The sequence below is a fragment of the Sitophilus oryzae genome, unplaced genomic scaffold (assembly GCF_002938485.1).
Source record: "Sitophilus oryzae breed Bouriz unplaced genomic scaffold, Soryzae_2.0 scaffold_1657_pilon_pilon, whole genome shotgun sequence".
NCBI lineage: Eukaryota > Metazoa > Arthropoda > Insecta > Coleoptera > Curculionidae > Sitophilus > Sitophilus oryzae.
The window spans coordinates 1,477,539-1,500,326 of NW_022146344.1; the positions used below are offsets into that span (position 1 = coordinate 1,477,539).

General features: G+C 33.5%; 2 protein-coding genes across 3 annotated transcripts in view; one reads left to right on the forward strand and one right to left on the reverse strand.

Moving 5' to 3' along the window:
- Positions 1–5,253, forward strand: part of LOC115880766 (ion transport peptide) — an 84,853-nt gene extending 79,600 nt beyond the window's left edge. Inside the window, exon 3 of the mRNA XM_030898051.1 lies at positions 4,012–5,253. Within this exon, the coding sequence (XP_030753911.1) occupies positions 4,012–4,117 (106 nt within the window). The 3' untranslated portion in view covers positions 4,118–5,253. The remainder of the gene's footprint in view (positions 1–4,011) is intronic.
- A 2,448-nt stretch (positions 5,254–7,701) lies between these two features.
- Positions 7,702–20,816, reverse strand: LOC115880765 (calcium-independent phospholipase A2-gamma-like). 2 transcript variants are annotated; one of them, XM_030898049.1, is made up of 6 exons: positions 20,221–20,816; positions 20,027–20,167; positions 19,484–19,963; positions 19,237–19,428; positions 15,320–15,542; positions 7,702–8,192 (listed from the first exon to the last, which is right to left on the reverse strand). In XM_030898049.1, the coding sequence occupies exons 1-6, from the start codon at positions 20,479–20,481 to the stop codon at positions 7,939–7,941; spliced, it is 1,551 nt and encodes a 516-aa protein (XP_030753909.1). In that variant the 5' UTR covers positions 20,482–20,816; the 3' UTR covers positions 7,702–7,938. The 2 variants fall into 2 exon arrangements, with proteins under 2 accessions (XP_030753909.1, XP_030753910.1); XM_030898050.1 differs by lacking the exon at positions 15,320–15,542 and having other exon boundaries at positions 19,233–19,428; positions 20,221–20,815.
- Positions 20,817–22,788: the final 1,972 nt, after the last annotated feature.

Sequence of the window (22,788 nt, forward strand, 5' to 3'; positions counted from 1 at the left end):
ATATATTATTTTGAATTATTGCCACATTTCTTAATGGAACATTAAGATCCGGACGCTTATGAAAAATCCGCCCGGACCCAACCGGATGTAGTCAAAATCCGGACATGACCGGATTAATCTGGACGTCTGGCAACCCTATTAAAACGGCCTTGTTTCGAAATTCTATTTTGTCATAGCAATCAAATGGTATGCTATAACATATTATAAGTCTTTCATCTATGGTTATAACTTTCATGACATTTTTTTGTAGTTATACAGAGCATTAAAAAGTGACAAAAAATCAATGATATATTTAAATTAAGACAGTCGATGATGCTGCCTCGAATCCCAAGTGAAAATCGAAAAAAAAAATCACTTTGCCATGTCACTTTTTCTTCTTTATTCACTTTAATAAATAATCCTAAAATTTTAGGATTAATTAATGACGTTAAGGTTTTTTGGTTTTTCTAATGTAACTCCGTTCCTGATGCAACACCTGGTACATAATATCAAATTAACAACGATTTCTAAGACAGTAGGTATTACATTTCTGAATCTCGCCAAATTCTAGCGAAGGATTGTTGTTTTATTCTTCGCACATTCTTGGAATTCTCGGCTGCTTCTTCCAAAAAATGCAATTAGATTAGAACGTGCAATGTGAGCAAAATGCGTGTCCTGTTACAATTCTAACGACACGTACATTCAGCTTATTCCAGATATTTATGTAAGATGATTCACTTCATAATCAAAACAATTCAAAGAGTGTCTAGCAGACAGTTTCTTTCTGTGTTTAGTACCTGATCGATGTCAACGAGCAGCAAACAAATTAAAAACGTATTATCTTCATAACCTTCCTTACCACGAATTGGATTGAAAGGCATTCGAAATAGTTTCGGCGTTGTTCATCTTAAAAAGGCCCATTGTTCTTATAAACTATTAAATTAATAAGCATCCGTTTCATATTTCCTTTCTATTTCTGTCCAGTGGTTGGGGACTTCCAATTTAATAATTATTGGTATATTACAAAAACGACCTTGCTTTGTTTTTAAAGGATTTTGAATCGATGCAATTTCTGATTCAGAAAATAATTCAATTTTTTAACCATTCACAAAAAAATCAAAAATAATTTAAAAAATGTGTTGATTTATGGTATAAAATATTGGGTGTTCCATTTGAAAAAAAAAACAATACACAGGGTAAGTCTTAGATAAGTGCAAATATTTCCAGGGCTGGTAGATATCGATAAAAATATTTTTTTCCCTTTACCGTCCAACATAACCGAGTTCTTCAAGTTTGAAAATTCAAAAAAAAAAATGATTTATTTTTAAAAAAAATGAGATTTTTTCTACATATATTTGCATCTCTTTTAGTGCCATAATCATAGCGTAAACCCGTAACCGTTATTATTTACATCAACAAAACTCACCTCCTTAACAGCACTTAAGGGCCATTACTACCGCTTTCCGGTTCAAAATATTCTAATAAAGTTGCGATGAGTTTTTATGGCTATTAAGCTATCTTGTACACTTCGCACTAAAAGCTAAAAAGAACAATGTTCGACTTCGAGGTCTGCTATAGTAAACATTTTTAAGCTTAAAGTATCACAACATAATTCATTTAAACCAAAAACTCACTCTAAAGTAATACAAAACTAAAATGTCAAAACGGATGACAATGTCAAGAAATAAATAAATAAATGTGGCACCTTGACATTTTTTGCAGCAGAGCTACCACCTGAATGCCCAGCGGGAAATTTAAATTCGAGTTAGTCAGCCCGGCGCCGAATATGTCCATGGTTGGCAACAATGAATTTAAAAATCGCGCCCTCGATTACGTAACTAAAAGTTTAATTGCTATCAAATATATATTTGAAACGTCCAATATAGATCTAAGAAAAATCTGTCGTAAAATTGTTGTATTGTATACACTTTAATGCCTCCGAAATTGTATATAGTAAATAAAATATATTGTTATTTTAATATATAAAACAATAAAAAGGTCGAATAAAAAATGTTATCAGCCATTTTAATTCTCTTCCAGGAAAAACTGTTTTACCACAGACTATTTCAAGGGCTGTCTTGAAACCTTACAACTTTCCGACGAAATGGAAGAAATACAGAGTTGGATAAAACAGTTACATGGAGCAGAGCCAGGGGTTTAGGTACTACAATAAACCGTTCAGTGGCACGTCGTCTTGTCTAATAATTTGTCTAACCATCTAATATGTACCTGTTTGTTGGCGTTACTAACTTTTTCGTCCATTTTACGTAGCCCTAACAACCTAATCCACTAACCCTTTTAATATTTTTCAACTTAAACTAGTACTGTTAATGTTAATACCATGATTTGTAACAAGTAAAAATTAATCTAAAATACCGTATGATCAAAAAGTTTTATGGTCAAGTGGACTTTGACAGATTAAAAAATCTAATGTATTAATTTCCATTACATACGGGAGGGGTAATGGGGGTAATTATGTAATTAACCAGAGAGAAGTTTATAAATAGGCTTACTACTGGTAACATAATATTACTTTGTGGAAAATTTGTGCCATTATTTTTCATACTTTTCTTAAGTCGGACTTTAACGACTCGTGTACCTAGCAAGTACACCAATATTTGCGTACTTGGCGAGTAAGCCATCTTTGGAAACAACATTTTTTTCATTTGTAATCGACAAGTTTAGCGCTCACGCGGCACGACATGTGACAAATAATTGCACATGTAAACCACTCACAACATGACAAGTATATACCAATAATAAATGTTTGTCAAGTACATGAGTCGTCAGAGTTCGCCTTTATGATGATGGTGCGCTCAGACGACTCGTGTACTTGACAAACTTTTGTTATTGGCATACAGGCTCAGGCACTAGTACGTCAGGCATCTATATAAAATTTGTAAGTTATTTATTAAGGCGGCCTTTGATGACTCGTGTACTTGGCAAATACACCAATATTTGCATACTTGGCAACGTATATAGCGCTTCGGCTTTAGGCTAACGAGTTACACAAGTATTTTTTGAAGCCTCTTTCTAAGGACTCGTGTACTTGACAAACATTTTTGTTATTGGGATATTCTTGCCATGGGGCATGAGTGGTTTCTTTGTGCAATTATTTGTCACTCGACCCACATATACCTATTTTTTCAAAGATAGTATACTTGCCAATTACGCAAATATTGGCGTACTTGCCATGTACACGAGTCGTCAGAATCCGCCCTAAGATACAAACAATGATTTTACTGTAAATCAAGTCCTGACACAAATGTCTTGCCAGATTTTGCAACACTTTCATAAAAATAAGTTATGCAATAAATAAAGAAGAAATAATATAAAACAGACTGAAAAGCGTCATAACTTTGCAAAAATTCAAATTTGTTGAGAGCTTTGTCGAAAAAAAAGTTAAACAAAACTAACAAAAAGCGGTTACAGTTATGAGGCTGTTTTCATCTTTATTGTATGAATATAAAAATATTATTTGGCTACTTCCTAAATTGTTTTAAACAATCTTATAAGAATTGTTTTTCTGTCACCATACAAAGCATGCTTGATCATAAAATTGTTTGATCATATTTTAGGTACATTCATTCATATTATTTACTAATCTCTTATGATATAATACTTTTCACTATTAATAAAATTTAACTATTGGCCTACGAATAAATGTACCCTGTGATCGAATAAAAACAACGTCACAGTAGAAGTCTTAAAAAAATGATCTTAAAAATTGTGCGCACATCTGAGCGACAATGTTTAATTTACTTTTTTTTGTCAAAAGCGCTAATGAAAATATCACTGTCACAATTATCGAGTTTCGTTAACAGATTTTTCACAATTTTTTCCACTTATCACCGTCTAATCCCAAATATTTTACAGGGGTACATTTTTGAAACCCGATTTTTTTTTAAAAATCCTGATCTTCGCATCATGTTCCGTCTTGCCTGTTATATTGTATCATGTCTATAACCCATTTTACTAACGAACCACCCTCTTGCAAACTATTATTAATTCTTTTTTTTTATTTTTCTGTAGGTCCAAGTGTTTTTCAACTAGCTACTTCGATGGATGTGTCGAATCCCTACTCCTGACCGAAGATATGCCTAAGTTTAGAAAAATGATCGAATACCTAGCAAAATAAAATAAAAAAAATAATGCGGAGTGTAATCTCTCATGTTCTATTATTCTAGTCCTCTACACTCACCATTAGGCAATTAATATATTAAGTAAGTTATAGACAACTTGACAGAGTGTTTGAATCTCTACTTTGTTTGGTTACTTTTTTATTATTTGTTATTTATTTATTTATACGTAATATTTATTTAGCGCGTTAGATGAAGAATAATGATGTCTTAGTGGAATTGTTCGTTGATCAGTATTTTAAAATAGAATCTCAAATCATACATATAGCTATTATTCTACACACAAATATCCAGCTGAAGAAAGTAGATATTATATAGATAACACATTATGGAAAAAATGCATAATGTTCAGATCACATCACGTCATTTTTTTGTATACAAAGTATTAATTTTTTTTGTCTCCCGCGAATATATCAGTTCCTCTTTTAATTTATTTTTTTGCATTTCCCCTTAATGTTGAATTAAATTCCTTTAGATGGCTGAAAGGAATTAATTTAACCGTAATATTCATGAATTTCATTATTCTACTGATATATTTAAGGATAAATTATTTATTATTGTTGAGATTATTTTTATTTAGTTTAGATTTTAAGACAGACATTGCAAGAAAAATGAACAACTTAAAAAATGTTTTCGTATCTATCCAGCCTATGTAAGATTTTTAGTGCAAATATAATTATTATTGTATGTATCTCTCTTGGATAGGTATGAAAATATAACGAAAAATAAGCGTATTAATAGTATTAATAGACAAAAAAATTTAGTACAATATTTTTCTTGCAGTGCTCATATTTTTAAAGACATTCCCTAATCAGTATTGTACACAGAGGTTGTTATTATTTTATATAATATACCGGTAGCTGTGTCAGAATATGTTTCCAATATGTGAATTTGGAAAAGAACAATAGTGCCTAAAATGTGCAATTACAAAAAGAAATCTGTCGAATTGATATAGCCTGTAAGGCTCCAAATATATTTATTGTATAAAAGGCTTCACGCCTCTAAATAGAATGTATTTTTGTTTAAAATATTCGTATATATACCTAAAATGTATTAAAACTTGTAACTGGAAAGGTTATTTCGTAAATGGCAGCTTCCTGAGAACATCCGATGAATAAACCAAAAAATCCTTAAGATAAATACTGTAGTTTTATTTAAACGCCTTTCTGTTTCAATTTTGGAGAAATAAGACCTGTGAATAAGACCACGAAGCGAATCACAGATTTTTACAAACTTACTTTTACAGTGAAAATAATGTCTAGAAATTTATTGAAAGGAATTTTTAAATATACTGAGAAAATGAATTCTTTTATACAGGGTGTTTCAAAAAACATGTCACATCTCTAGTTGATATGTGACATCTCTCATCATGTGATTCCTCACATGAAAATACTTATTTTTCATATTAACATAGGTCCGATTCTGCTTTGTTTCGTGCTACAGTGTGTTTGAGAGTAAAAGTTACTATAAGTGTTACATATTTTAATGCTAAAAAAGTGTCAATAAATTCATCAGAGACGTGCATATGGGTTATCACTAGAATATTTTTCAAAAAAAACATGTGCGCCACTGACTTTTTGTTTTGATATCAAAATTGTGTAGGCCGTTTAGTGCCAATTAAAAGTTATCTCTTGATATTTTGTCGAATTCGGCCTCCTTGATGAGATAAACGCAATTTTATTAATCACAATAATTAATAAAATTATATATTTTACCTAATTTATTATTAAATATTATTACTATTAGTCCAACATACAGCAATTTCAAATAAAAAAATAATGGTATTTAAGATAGTTACAAAAAACTTAACTTTAAAAAGTTTTAACATCCTGTAACTCTAAAACTTTGCATTTCCATATCCATGTTTATAGGATCTTGTTATCATATTTTTGATGAGGAATAAATGAGTACTTATTTAAAACTTTCGCAAGTTAATGATATTAATTTTTTTAGAGGTTGCTATTAGACTTGAATCAAGGCAAATTAATAAAATTACGTTTATTTTATCAAGGAGGCCGAAATCGACGAAATATCAAGCCGACAACTTTTAATCGGCATTAAACTGCTTACACTATTTTGCTAACAAGAGAAAAAGTTAGTGGCGTACATGCTTTTTTTAGAAAAATATTCCAGTGATAACCCATACGCACGTCCCTGGTGAATATATCAACACTGTTTTAGATGTAAAATATATCGCATTTGTAGTAACTTTTACCATCAAAAATTCATTCGAAACGCTAAAAGCCTTGGAAGAAAATTATAATAAAGCAAAAAATATTGATACTTAACAACCTGTAGCTACGAAGCAAAGCAGAATCGGACCAATGTTGATATGAAAAATAAATCTTATTTTTACGTGAGGAATCTCCCCACGAGAAATGGCACATGTTTATTGAAACACCCTGTATACAGTACGTCCCCAGATTGTCTTTGCAAAAGGAAAAACGTATTTATTATTGACTTTTTGAGAAAAATGCTTTCTCCATAATATTTTTTGCTTGTTCTAAAAGGGTTAATTCCGTTCATACTTTTCCAAATTTCCATACCATTAAATTTTTTGCAATAGACAGAGAGGATTATATAGGAGGGTTGGGAGTTAGGTGCCCTCCCTCTAATGTTCTTTCAATGGACGGAATTGGAACATTGCTGTCCTAATTGAGACTCGTGTATTTATACAAACATTTGTTATTGGCGTATACTTGTCATGTAGTGTGAGTGGTTTACTTGTGCAATTATTTGTCACTCGTCGCGCCCAGTGAGCGCCAAGCTTGTTGCAAAAAAAATGTTATTTACAGATATATAGTATACTTGCCAAGTACGCAAATATTCAAGTACTAAGACATCTAGCAGAGACCTCTACACGACTTGCAAAGTAGGCCAAAGTAGATGATAGTAGATCATGATCGCATAGTGAAGAGGGTTATTTGGCATTTGGTATACATATTGAAAACGAAATAACCCTCTTCGCTATTCGGCTTTCGCCTATTTTGGCTTACTTCACGAGTAGTGTAGAGGCCGTTTTATAATTTTTGATTACTCCCGCTTCACTTATAACGCTTATTCTCTTACACAGGACATGTGGAGAGTCAGAGCACCAGTCTCGATAGTTTTTATAAACTGACCTCAGAATTCAGAATCCTTGTTACTTGTTACCTACATAAGATTGTCGAATTTCTAGGTGGTTACACAAATTTCCATGTATAACGTAGGTGGTCGTAAGTCGGCTGTGGTATAACAACGGAATAAAGGAGTAGTGAAGGAGATCCGGAGTTTTATTTGAAAAACACTCTGATAACTAATTTGATATATCTAAAACATACACGGTCGGCAACGCCAGGCTTTGGGTGGCGATTTTCCTGTGTACGAAGAGTACAGTCAGTGTGTTATACTTTAAATTGAACAAAGAGAGAAGTGCAAGTATTTTTCCAAGATCACGAGTAAAGCGCTGGGTTAAGTAACTATGTAATAAACACTTCGAGTTTTCCTCTCTCAGACTTACAAGATCGTCATAACGATTGGCTCCCATATCCGACCTAAGACTCTCTTTTGTCGACATGACTTCAGTATTTAAAATTAGTAATACTAATTGAACAAAATAAATTATATTTAAAGTCAATTTTATGTCTTACATAATTACAGTTAAAAATAAACATTGTTAATTCTATTTTTATAAATTATTTAACTCCAAATGTATGAGATCTAATTATATGACTAGAGTAGATAGTTAAACTGATGAGTAACGTTATTCTCCTTGAATAATCGCATTAATTATTTATTAATTTATACAAACACTTAACAATAACTTCCTCTAAATTACAATTTATATTCCAATAATCTGTCTCTGTAGATTAATTTTGTCCTTTATTTCTTGGGTAATTTTTTTCTTTAACATCAGTGTTTTCGCTGCTTCCTGAAACTTGTCTTCGTTTCTTCTCAAATACATTACGGCGTCCCTCTTTAATTGCTCATGTTTCTTTTGATCGCTCTCTACCATTCCCACCATTTCACTTAAGTAAGGATTGAAACGGTAATAAACATTTTCTGGTAGCAAGTCGCTTAGCATAACATGCACAGCTAAAATTATTAACATCTGTTTTAAAAAGTAAAATCTAAAGGAACAATATAAAAAAATATAAATAAATTTAAAAAAAAATATTATTGAAATATTTTTTTTATTTTATCTACTTTCTAATTTTAGGTTTATTATTATTTTTTATATATACCGGGTGCGTCTCGAAAGTGGTTTACCCCTATAACTTTTTTATTTTTTCAGATAAGAAAACAAGATTTGGTACGTTAGTATTTGACATAAATTAGGATTAATTGACGTATTCAATTGTTTTTTGTCACTTCCTGTTTTACTGGAAATGACTACAACTTTTAATTTTAAAGGCACCCTTAGTATATTTTTACTTTATTCGATAGAAACTAACACTCTGAATATAATGACATATAATGTCAACTTTTGACATTTTCAAATATGGTTTATTTGAAATTGTAATATTTGGTTCATAACGACAATATGAGACGAAATACCAAGTGTGTGGTATCAAATTACTCGTAAAAAAATGCTTTTTTCAAATATGCTAATGAGACACCCTTGTTCCATTTAGAAAAATTTAGATATGATTAAAACTACGATTTGAGCATCTTTTAGCCGGCCGGGACAAGACACGAAAAACATTAGACGATCAAATCTATTTTTTCAAGGCTCCTTGATTAAAAATTAGTGTTTTTAACGCGGCCATGGCACTCTAGATTTAAATTTAAAATACAATTTTTTTTAAACAAAATTGTCAAAAGTTGACATATGACATGTCAGTCTATTCAGAGTGTCATTTTCTATCGAATAAAGTAGAAATAAACCGAGGGTGCCATTTAAAAATCAAAAGTTGTAGTCATTTCCTGTGGAACAGGAAGTGACCAAAAACAATTGGATACGTCAATCAATCCTAATTTATGACATATACTATCATACCAAATCTCGTTTTTTATGTGATACCTTATAGCAGGGTTTCTTAAACTTTTTGCAGTCACGGACCACTTTCGCAGTTTGTACAATTCCATGGACCCCTATCAGAAATAATGGAGGAAAATAAAAAAAAACATATTTACATAAAAATAAAACGTTTATTAGTAGATTTATTACACCTACACTAGTAAATTAGTGAGAAGGGTGCTGCTGTTTAGCCTCAATGAGAACGTTAAATTGTGGGTTATCTTCGACAAGGCAAGGCGCATATCATCTGCGACGTTCAATCGGTTGCGACTTTTTTGTTTTTATTGAGATCAGAACCGAGAACATTGCCTCGGCAAAAGTACGTAGTAGCAAATGGTATCAGAACGGACATAGCTCGCTTGACAAGAAGAGGGTAAGCTTGACTTAAAGAACACCAAAACTCGCCAAGATCTTTTGCATGAAATTCAGCTTTCAAAAATTTTTTTGATCTCAGGTCAATTAAGTAATCTTTAATGAGATCTTCATCGCTGATATTATCCGTGTCGATTATAAATGGACCCTGCATCCACGTGTCATTTTCAAGCGATTCTAAGTTAAAGTAGCCTTCAAAAGAAGTTTGCAATGTATCCAAATGCTTAGACACCTCTTTCTGTAGCACTTTTGATATCGTGTTGCCGTCACCTTGTGCTATTAACTCTTCAAACATCGGAAAATTTGCAGATTCCACCCTCCTTTTCCAAAGTGGCAGTTTACATATGAAACCTTTCAACCGTTCAGATGCATCTACGATGCATCTGAGCCCTGAAGAGACAAGTTAATCTCATTCATTGAGTAAATATATCTGCCAAATATGCTAGCCCCCTTACAAAATCTTCGCTCTCAAGATAATCAGACAATGAATTTCCTTTATCTTTTAGAAAAAGTAACACTTCTGTCCTCAACTCAAACAATCGCTTTAAGACCTGTCCCTTTGACAGTCAACGAACTTCTGTGTAGTAAAGCAGTACTTCATGTTTTGACCCCATTTCTTGACAAAGTCTTTTAAACAGGCGGTGGTTTAAGGCTCTTCCTCTGATGAAGTTAATTATTTTGACACATGTAGACATAACTTACTTCAGAAATGTAGGTAAAGTCCGTGAAACCAACGCATGTCGATGTAAGACACAATGAGTTATTATGACATAAGGGATCTCGTTCTTGACCAAAGTCGCGAAACCAGACGTACTACCAAGAATTGCGGGAGCTCCATCGGTGCAAATACTACCAAGTTTAGTCTTCCAATCTATATTTTATTCGTTGAAACCCCTTTTTGTCATTTCAAAAACATCTGAAGCCTTTGTAGTCTCCAATAGTGAATTGCAAAAAAGAAACTCTTCTTTAATACTACGTGTGTCTTGTTAACGGACAAATACCAAGAATTGGCTACATTGTGACACATCGGTGCTTTCATCCAATTGAATGCTGAATGGAAACGGTGAAGCAATTAATTCTTCGACAACTTATTGTAAAACATTTGACGACATTTCACCAATTCTAGAATGAATAACATCGTTTGATAAGAGAACAGCTTCAACTTTGTTTTTTTGATCCATACGCCCATCGCGTAGTGTTTAGTGATTAAATACCTACTGAATTCGCCGCCCTACACTACTTCTTTTCTTAATAAATATGTTTACAGTTAATTGGCGTATTGCGGACCGCGGACCCCTGATACATATGCTATGGACCCCCAAGGGGTTCGTGGACCACACTTTAAGAAACCCTGCCTTATAGGGATGAGCCACTTTCGAGACGCACCCGGTATACATTGTGGCCCATTAGTGCGAGGAAGTGCAATATCGTCGTCGTTGTAGCATAACATCTGTGATAACATGCACAGCTAAAATTATTAACAATATATTTTAGAAAATAAAATCTAAAGGAAAAATATAACAACATAATAAATAAAAATATATTACTGAAATATTTTTTTTTTATTTTATCTACTTTCTAATTTTAGTTTTTTATTATTTTTATACACAGGGTGGCCCATTAGTGCGAGGAAGTCCAATATCGTCGTCCTTGTCAAAGATATGAAAAAAAGCTTCATACAAATGTTGCATGATTTATAGAGAGGCATATCCTAAAAATATTTTATTGTATACAGGGTCCCAAAAAAGTTATGATAAAGTTTTTGTTTTTTTTTAATTGCATCCCCAATGTTTCTGTACATATGTGGTTTCTGTACAGGGTGGGTCAAATTCGACGCTTTTAAATGGAAACACCCTTTTCTATAGGAGATAGACAAAAACTAATATCGGAGTCTGGAGCTCAATTTTTGTCAAAAACATGATGGTGAGAACCGCATATCGATATCTGTTACCGTTTCGGAGTTACGGGGTGTTTTTCAAAAATATGCATTTTTAATAAATCGCTGTAACTTTTTTGCTATGGAAAATTTTCTATTTTTATGAAAACATTTCCAAAGTACCTTTTTACGTAGAATTTAATGTTTTAAGTATAATTTTTTTAAAATTAATAATTTAAGAATTATCAACAGAAAATTTGATTTTTTATATGAGACACCTTGTATATTTTTAGTTTATTGAAAAGAATTTAAAATTACCTTTCCAAAAATATAACACACTTGATATTTTGCTCGATTCCTCTTCGAAATATAGAGTATATAAAAATTTGCCCGCTTTAAATAAGTAGGCTTTGAACGGCACCGGCTATAATGCAAAAAATTCAAGCTGTGAGCATCAATTAAAACGAAAATAATATTTGTTATTAGAGATGCAGAATTTTATAACAATTTAAAATATATTTAACCAACATCAACACATTTAAACTATATCTAATAACAATAAAAATAAATAGCAAACCAAGACATGAGATTTTGCTACAGGTGTTCGACATATTAACCGTCTTCTGTTAGACAGACGGGGCAGTTTTTGAACATTTCTCGCGGAATTCATTAACTCAGTAGGGGTGAAAGATACTCTCTCATAACTGCTAAGTATTTCTAATTCTTGTCTAGATTATACGGAATAAGGAACCTTTATTCTTCCGCAAATATATCCATAGGATTAGATGGGGCACTAAGTCAGGCGGCCTCGACGGCCAACGGCTGGGATCTTGGTAAGCTATTCAATTATTCTTGAAATTGGCTGCAAAAATTTCCTGATAACTTCAGCGTTCAGAGGCAGTGCATCGTCTTGCTGGAAAAATATGTTTTCGAGTTCCATTAAGGGTATATCAGCAATAAGGGGTCCAAAGCCTACTATAGTTAAAAGTGGCGAACTTTTAAAAATTCTGTATTTCGAAGGGGATTATAACAAAGTATCAAGTGTGCTATATTTTTGGAAAGGTAATTTTAAATTCTTTACAGTTAATTAAAAATATAGAGGGTGTGCCAAATAAAAAATCAATTTTTCTGTTGATAACTCTTAAATTATTAATTTTAAAAAAATTATACTTAAACCATTAAATTCTACGTAAAAAGGTGCTTTGGAAATGTTTTCATAGAAATACAAAATTTTCCATAGCAAAAAAGTTACAGCGATTTGTTAAAAATGCACATTTTTGAAAAACACCCCGTAACTCCGAAACGGTAACAGATATTGATGTGCAGTTTTCACCATCATGTTTCTGATGAAAATTGAGCTCCAGACACCGATATTAGTTTTCGTCTATCTCCTATAGAAAAGGGCGTTTCCATTTAAAAGCGTCGAATTTGACCCACCCTGTACATATATTGATTATTTGGTTATTTTTATTTCTAGCACTATACGGTGTTGCCATTTAATTTCATATTTACTGAAACTTTGGTTAAAAACACTATAGTTAACAACAATGGTTAAAAACTAGAGTGAAATTAACTTTAAGGCTTAGCTAACATCAAGCAGCCCCGGATCTAAGGGGTGGCAAAACGAGGCACTTGCCCCGGGCGCCAGTGTCAGGGGGCGCCAAAACCATAATATAATATGGTTGAAAATCAAAAAAATTGATCCACAAAGCGCCTAGCATGCACCTTACGTTCTTCTATCAAGTATTCATTTTATTTTAAAACGCCCAGTTAGTTTTTGAACATATTCTAAAGTTTCATTCAGAACCTCGCAATTAGTGGAATAAATTAGCGGTTTCAATTATTACACTTTCTACTTTTTAGTTTACGATCATACACAATGTTGAAAAAACACAATTAAAATTAATAGAATATCCTAGCAACAGCTTGTGGTAGTCAGTTGTATCCATAAAAAAGCCAAATATTTAGCTTATAAAACAATAAACTTTTGATTTCTAACCACGATTTCTCTTGACGGATGCTAATCAATGGCCAAAATGACATTTCCCGCAAAATTTGAAGTATAATTAGTGGAAAAGTCAAAAGTTTGTTTACTTTTTCTACTAATTGAAAATGACTACCACTAATTTAGACGTTCTGAATGCTTACATTGAATTTAAAGGAACAAACTTCTACGCTAATTGAAACCTCTAATTTATTCCACTAATTCGGAGGTTCTGAATGAAGCTTAAGGGCGCATTCTGTCCCGTTTACGAAAAATGCCTACCTATATCTAGATATTTGTAAGTTTTTTAAATTAATTTATTGCAAACGCTGGTGAGAGGGGGCGCTACTATCAATTTTTTGCCCCGGTTCAAAAAAATTGTAGATCCGGGGCTGACATCAAGAATAACAGAATAAACCCGCGAAGGAAAATTTACATTATCTTATAGAGGGTAATTTTTATGGCGTCGCCAAAATCGCAATAATAAGAATACTATATCCAGGGACTATTTTACCATAAGGCCCGGGCCTTGGGCCCGGTGGTCAAAGGTTGTAAAATATTCATAATTTCAAATGTAAATTTACATAGCAGAGGAAAAAAAACAGTAACCTCTGATAAGGAAAATATAATTAAATAAAATAAGCTTTAGATTGATATAATTAATGCATTTTTTTAAATTATTTATAAATTTATATCAAAGATACCGGTATCGGCGAAAAAATCGGCGAAAATCTCGGTTTTGTTAAAAAAATAATTTATTTTTTTAAATTAGAATTAATTGTTGTTTTTTTTCATTACGTATTTATTTTGTTGAATATAATAATGTTTATTTATTTTTTAAAATTATTAAAAAGATAAAAATAATTGTTTAATTTTTTTAACCCAAACTAACAAGAGAATTTTTGAATTTTATTGGAAAAGAGGGCCCGAATTTTTGCTTGGGCCTTAGGGCCCGACCAGATGAAAAATAGGCCCTGACTATATCTCAATTTTTTTAAATACAATACCCTGTATATTATTTTTCTTTTAGAAGGAGAAGTAATAAATAAACTTTGAATACAAAGAAAATTGTATTAAAAGAATTTTAATTTTTTTAGCGGTTTCGCAGATATTCGCGGCATTATATTACATATGACTCTTTCAACTTTCAACAGTAAGTTCTTAAATTTAAAAAAGGCGTCCATTGACCCCAAAGAGACCTGGTTTGTAATACTAAAGCCAAACTTAAGCCAAACTTAAAATCTAAGACTTAGAGTCTTATTACTTTGGCTTTTGTAGTAAGTTCTTATCGAGGTTCTTATCAACGCCACCTAGACATCTAATGATCTTTGTCCGTGTTTTACCGTTGAAACCCCCTATATGCAATATTATACAGCAAATATCTGCAAAACCGCTAAAAATTTTAGGAATACGTTAAGTACAAAAATGTTCATTTTTTAATTCTGTATCGAAAAGAAAAATAATATACAGGGTGTTTACTTGAAAAAAATTAGCATTTTAAATATTGCAATGTTAGCGACGCTATAAAAATCACTCTGTATAAGATAATGTAAATTTTCTTTCGTGGACTTAATTTGTTATCCTTGGTTTTTAGGAAAATATAGCTAAGTATTAATAAAGTTAAATTCACTTTAGTTTTAAGCACTATTCGGATATAATGTTTTAGCCAAAATTTCAGTAAATATGAAATAGAATGGCAACACCAAGCAAGTGATGGAAACAAAAATATACTCTGTTTTTTTTCTCAGGTAAGATTATGCTGAACTAAATCTCCACAGAAAAATTGGGGGTGCAATTTAAAAAAAACTTTATCATAACTTTTTTTGGGACACCACATATACCACAAAATATTTTAAAGATATGTTTTCCCTTTATAAACCATGCAATATCTGTATAAAAATGTTTTTCATATCTTCAACAACAATGACGATGTTGGACTTCCGAACACTAATGGGCCACCCTGTATGTACCTTCAGTATCTGTTGCACTGTCCAAAATTTTATAAAATTTATTTGTCCAAGATGTTCCCATATAGCCAATGTCAGATAACAATTTATGAGGCACTTCTGGTTTATTTGGAACGGTTCTTCCTGTACCAAACGAGACTACACACTGTACTGGTGTATTAGGCCAAAGTAATTTAGCTTCATGAACTGCTATTGCAGTTGGATTGTTTACTAATATCCCTCCATCCTATAACGTCAATATACACGATGACCCATATTATTTGCAATTTGCAAGTGCCAAATAGCCTTACTAAATCCTAAAATGTCCTACCTACACATAACATTTACCTCTCAGCAGCCTCTCAGTCAAAACATATCAAGTAAAACATTGTGAAAAACGGACCCCTTTGCTGAATTAAGACAGAAGATAAGTCTTTTATCTATGGACAGAAGTCTAGAGAACTGACAGGATCTATCAGTTTTACAACAAAACTGTCAATTTGCCTACATCGAATAAAATATAAATAAATTTACAAAAAATAGGATGGATATATTCATATTGTACAATTTTAGTGGCTGGGCTGGTTTTGTGACACTACCCCCTCCTTAGATACAGACCAATACAGACTCGTCCCGAGATGTACCCGGTGAATGAAGGTATTTGCAAAACCGGCTTCTGGTACACTCAATCTGGTAGAAATAGCACTCTACAGTTTTTCTCCTGATATCCGCTTTAGGTTGTAACAACAAACGAGGATCTCGATTTCCGTAAATCTAAACAGGACTTCAATCATGTTCCGGATTGTACGCCAACTCAAACCATCGAGTCCATACGCCAGCTTCGGAATGGCTAACCGTGTAATGTTGTTGTTTAGCAGGGCTTCTCTCAGTTCAGTCAGGCTCTTCCATAGATTGAAATAGCTCGGCTTGCTCGGTGGCCAGGTAGAAGATGTATCTTGCTTGACCGGTTAGCCTCAAGACGCTTCCAATTTCTGTATCCTCTCTCTCTGTCGGCGTAGTTTCCCTACACGCCCAAACTTTTGTGAAGGTGGCTATTCCTCTGGGCATTTGCAAATATCGGGCCACACAGTGAGCGAGTTAATAATAAGGAGGTACGGAAAAGTGGTCTCGTTCTTCTTTGGTCACTCCATAGCGAGCCTTCTCACTGTTGTTGTATCGGGCCATAAAGTCGTCAACGGACATCTCCAAATCAGGGCTATCAAAGCTGCAGGTTCTCGCGGTCCCAGCACGATCTTCTATTTTCCCTTGGTAGGGGCTCAAACGATTGAAATGGATTACCCTCGGTTTCCTTTTCGGTAATTTACTAATTCGGTATACGACGTCATTAATCCTATCCATGACTTCGTATGGCCCTTCCCACAAGGATTGTAGCTTCGGAGATATATCATATATCAAGATCATATTATAGCCCCACATCATGCTCGGCTTGAATGTTGTAGTGCTTGTTCATTCGATCACCGGCGCTTCGATCATTCGATCTTGGTCGGCAACCAAACTTCAGATCACAAGATAGACGGACTTCCCGTCCAATAACGATGCTGGCTGTATGATTCTCGGTTTGTCCTGTGGATGGATGAACGGTAGGCCAGCAGGAACAGGCGAAGGAATTTGTCCCAGTCTCTTTGATGATCAGAGACTACTATGACCATATAACGGTTGATGATCCTGTTCATGCGTTCAACATCCCATCGGATTGTGGATGTAAGGCAGTCGTCCTAGTTTTGCGGATGTTAAGGACTTCGCAAACGCCTTGGAACAGACTGGACTCGAAGTTTTTTCCCTGATCTGTACAAATCTCCATGGGAATACCAAACTTGCAGATCCATTCTTTAACAAGGGCATCATCAATGGTGGACGCTTCTCGATTTGGCAACGCGTAGGTCTGACCTGACCTGGTTTTGTTAACAATATAAATAACACATTTCTTAAACAACATTCAAAAACTAATATTTTTGCAGTGTCACAGAATAACAGGATTTCACAAAGTTCAGAAATGTTTAAAGATTACACAAGTATACACGGTTCTGGACCTGAGCAACTAAAAGCAATTTCTAAGATAATTTTTGGAGCTGAATCCAAATCAACAGTCCATTTTGTAAGATTGGTTCTAGTTTTCGAAATATTCAACAAATTCATTATTTTACTATTTTTGACCGTTAACAGTCATTTATTGAATTAAACAATGTAAATCAGAAATGAACAGAGGTTGAACTGAGTCTTTTATACTGCTTGGGATCTGTTTCACGGATTAGGGCCCAACAGTAATCGCTCCTCATGCATTCGTCCCAAAATCCTTGGTATCGCCTTTCGATTTTCGCTATATCTTGGTGTAGCCGCTCTCCTTGCTCGTCGCTCGTGTCGCCCAAGTTTTGTGGAAAAAAATCAGGATGTGAATACAGAAAATGTATCTTGAGAGACATTCGAGCTCTAATCTTGTGGTAATTTTGCACCAAATTGTCGATTACTTGCTTGTAATCCGGTGATTTATGATTACCAAGAAAGTTGTGAACAACACTTTGAAACGATGCCCATACGGCTGCCTCATCAAGCGTTAAACATTTTGTAAACGTTGCGTCAGCCATTAGTTTTCGAATATCAGGTCCGACAAATATTCCTTCTTTGATTTTTGCGTATGACTGTTTTGGAAACAACTTGGTTAAGTACTGGAAAGCTGGCCCTTCGCGATTGAGCGCTTTGACAAAGTTCTTAATAAGGCCAAGTTTAATATGAAGAGGTGGCAGTAAAACGTCCTGTGGGTTTACAAGTAGTATCAACGTCGTCAACTGACCGTGCGTCAACTACCCGGGCCGTTATAAGAGCGCAGTGCTACTGCCATGCGCGAACTCGAAAACTAGTGCCTCTTGACAAACGGATTGAAGATCTGAGTGTGATGTGAGTTCAGGGCATCAAATAACGTTAAGAATCGTTCTCACCTGCTCGTGTCCAAAAGTTGACCCGAATTTGTAAACTTGTGTTATTAAAAAACAATATTATTTTCACAATTAGCTTTGCATAGAATAAGTGCAGTTGGAGTTTGAACCTTTGGTATTACAATAACATAACACTAATTCACCAAAATACACCAAAACACTTTATTTCTAACACTGAACGCGCGTTTGGCTAACCATGTTAGCATCATCAGCAAATGATTAAAACTTTAGCAGACTTAGCTTTGCATGTTTACAAATGAAATTTAAACTATAAAGGCGCGCTCTGCCGACTCGTGTACTTGGCAAGTATTTTTTATTGACATACAGGGTCTGGCGAGAATGCGGCGTAGTTCCTATAATAACTTAGAAATTCTGTATAGTAATAAGCCCGACGCACCATGTATACCCTGTATACCAATTACAAATGTTTGTCAAGTACACGAGTCGTGAGAGTGCGCCATAAGAAATACACTTTTGTAGTAAAATCCATGATAGATATTACGCATGTAATGGGCGGAGCTTAACAGAAAATTACTACCCGGGTGACGTCATGCGCGCGGAGAACCGATTTGCCACCGCCAGGGATCTTTTGAGAGAAGACATTGCGCATGTAGTTGGCGGAGCTTAACAGAAAATTACTAGTGACGTCATGCGCGCGGAGAACAGATTTGCGACCGCGAAGGATCTTAACACATTACAAGAATTGATAAAACGCAGGTAAAACCATAAAATAATAGATAAAAAGTAGAATTTGCAGTGTATAATATACCGTATGATCGAATAAAAAAGGCGTCAGCGATGGCTATGAAATGAAGATCGCTGTCATTTTATATGTAAAATTATATGGGAAATGTCATCGATCGTCATTTCCGAGCCAACTGGACGCCGTTTTTTTTTCGATCATACGGTACTATATTATACTATATGCTAGTTTCTAATCCGTCTTACATAACTGACAGGTAAAAATTCTGTAGATGAGGCTTTACCTACTTGATGAATATAATTTCCTATTTTGAACTCTTCAAAATATGTTGGAGCTGCTGCAGAAGCCCTAGCTGCTTCCCATACTGCCTGATCATGTGTACCTAAATAATATGACTGAAATTTCCAAGGTAAAGAATAGTTTCTAAACACATGTGCTTGTACTTGTGACTGATTTACAATAGCAGACACAACACACAACTAAAAAGTATCGTTAATATTACAATTAATATTTTTATCAAATATTCCTATTCACTTTTGGAGTCTGAAGTTTTCTTGATGTAGATATAAGACTATCTGCGCCTAAATAATCCTTTAATTTCTTTTCCCATAGTTCAGTGTCATAATAAGCATGCTTCCTTACTAAATTACCAGTGCCCCAAAATGGGGACTGGCGGAAAATTTCTTGGCTAAGTGCTTCATATCTGGTAATAATGTCATCTAGCTTTCTTAAGTGAATTCCAATTGAATATGCTAATATAGCTCCTGTGCTTACTCCACATATGAAATCAAAAAGATCATAGGTTCTTTGGCCAGTTAATTCTTCCAATTTTTTTAACATTTCAAGAACAAGAACACCTCTTATTCCACCACCGTCAATTGAAAGAATTCGAATACCCCTTTTGGAAACAGGATCAATATATCCAAGTATAGTTAGAGCTTCTCTAAGTGCACCAATAGTTTTATCTGTTTGAAATTTAGATCTTTTTCTCAAAAGGAGGTGAATTGCTCCAAGCTAAAAAAGTTAAATAAATCATTACTACTATATAGTCATCAAGAACAGAAAATTAGTATTTACTTTAATAGCTATATGTCGAATTTCTGAATTTTGTCTTAGCTGTATCAGTAACAATTCTACAGTTTCTGTAAGGCTACTCTCGGTAGAGGACAGGTTAATTAAATTTAGAAGTTGTAATATTTGGCCAGGAATATCAGAAGACTACAAAAGATATATTACCAAATCAAACCTTTACTACACAAATAATCACAGACCTGAGATTTACTTTTTTTCCATGATTTATGATTTGTATTGTCTTTCAGTGTATAAGATAATGATGAATTGTAAATATTTTGCAAAGATTGCTGAACAGAATTCAATTTCTCACCACCTAATTTTAAATATTCATTTATACCCAATGTTATAGGTAATTTAATTTTAATTTGTTGAATATTAGCTTGTAATAATTTATCTGCAGAAACTTTTGACACAGTATTTTTGATAGAGTTAAAAACTTTCCAAGTATTAAGAGGCATGTTTTACTATAAAACTATCCTATTATATTATAAAGCTATTCATTTATATTTTTATAGAGCTTTTAGGTAAACTATATAGAGGCAAAGAGGAGTTGCCAGAGGAACTTTCAAACAATATTTAAGTGCCTATGTTTTTGTTTAACTAATTTTATATAACACATCTTGAAAAATATTCCGGTATACCAATATTCCTAACAGTCAGTTACTAAAACCCTCTAAAACTTAATGTGGCTTTCTACAAGATAATCCAAATTAAGTCTTTCCATAGAGTCTTTCAATCTGCTTTCAATCATCAATTGTATACAAACAAAAAACATCTGATTCTAAATATTTAAAGTGACGTGTGACGTCGTGACTGACGTACATGTCACGTCACCATACATCATATTTTATGTATTTTGTCAAAAGGCCGCACAAGGGCGACACGAGATCGTATATAAAAAATGTATATATGATTCAAGCGCGTTTCAAGCATGTTTCAAGCTGTTCTTTCTGATTTTATGATTTTATAATAAAGAATCTACATAGAAATTATAGAGGGCTCCATAATAGAAATATATAAAATGCATTTATCTGTTGTGTTTATCTGTGTGCACTCTGTGTGTTTATCTGTGTCGTCTCTACAGCACAGAATATACTAACGAAAAAGAAGCCCAAGTTCCTTGTAATAAATCGGTTCCATTTTCGTAACGCCATCTCTCGACATAGCTGACATTATAGGTTAGCCAAAGGGGTGCGGGGCCGGGGAGAATTGTAAAATACACTTTTTTATTTTAATTATTTTTATTCGCTATTTGCAATTTTATTTTTAAAACATATTATGTGAAACAATCACATAATATGTCTTAAAAATAAAATTACAAACGGAAACAAAAGGAATTAAATAATCTGAAAATCTACAAAGTTTATTGATAAAAAAGTTAGGCTATGCAAATTGATAAGTATATTAAGTATAACCTCTTTGGTATAACATTGTTAAACAAACATTAACAAATCATAACATAGAAACAATCATAGAACTAAAAAAAGTACTATTACATAAAAACAGGTGATACAGTACTTCAAAATTAATTTTAACATAATATCAAAACCGAAAAATCAAACTGCAAACACAACCACACTTATCACAACAGAAATTAACACACACTCCCGCGGCAAATGTCCAAGAAAGACTGATCATTAGAGGTGGGTTGTGAAATCGCAGTCCGCTACTTTGTCACAGCTCCATGTGATGCTCCAGTTCCAAGAAAAAGCAGTGACATTTCAGCGCCATACAAGTTTAGGACACCTGCGCTCGTGAGTAGCAATAGGAGCAATAGCAGGCAATAGTGTAAATTCTGAAAATGCTCCTAGCCTCGTCGCCCGGTCAAGATATGGTCCAGTCACAGTCGTCATTTCTAAGTCGACTGGAGCATAGTATATTGAGTATATTCTGTGTACTGGAGCTGTTGGGAGTTTGGGAACGGGAAACGTAGCAGCGTTCGCTTTTTTCTTTCATGAATCTAAATAAGATATTTATGTATTATATATTAATCACAAACAGATATTTTGACAAAGGTAATTTTTAACTTGTTAGTATGTTTATTTGTTAGTTAATTTTGTATCTGTGTTTTGTTGTTTATAATAAAAATCATTTATTTTTGTTATAAATTTTATTTATTTTTTTAATTTTTGATGATGATTTCGAAAATTTACGAAACCGGTCACTAATAAAATTTTGACAGTTTCAACTTTGAATTGAATATAACATTAAGTTGCTTACCATATATACCACTCTGTGAAATTGAACAGACTCTTTAAGATATTTATAGCAAAGTGCTTGGTACTTAGAAATACTCAAATTCTTCTGAATAGACTAAAAAAATATAGCAACATCTATCAAACTAAGACATCAGTATAGTACCGTACAGCCGCGATTTTAAGAGCTCTAGGGGCCCGTAGTTCGGAAAAGTTCGAATCTTGTTTGCAAGGGCCCGGGAGGCTTGGGGCCCGTCGGTGACTTACCCCGATTGCACAGACGTTAAAATCGCCACTACTGATCGAAATAAAAAACGGCTCCAAGGTACAATTAACCTAACCTAACCTAGCTGTTATCGAGCAGGTTATATTATTATAAACTAATTTCTAGGTAATGACATATCGATAACATTCCACATAGATTTTACATATAAAAAAAGTTCTTAATTTCATAATATCGCTGACGCCGTTTTTCACATACGATATAAATAAATAAAACTTTGAGACGATGATGTTGCCTATCATAATCACAAAACTATAGTCCTGTACAGAAAAGTAAATGCAACGAAC

Bases quoted from the DNA above. Each gene is read 5' to 3' on its own strand.
- LOC115880765 (XM_030898049.1), bottom strand. From the start codon at position 20,481: ATGCCTCTTAATACTTGGAAAGTTTTTAACTCTATCAAAAATACTGTG. The intron at 19,429-19,483 runs GTGAATAGGAAT...GATACTTTTTAG, and splicing joins GAAAACTTCAGACTCCAAAA to TTGTGTGTTGTGTCTGCTAT. The intron at 8,193-15,319 runs GTACATACAGGG...TAATAATTTTAG, and splicing joins CAGTGCAACAGATACTGAAG to CTGTGCATGTTATGCTAAGC.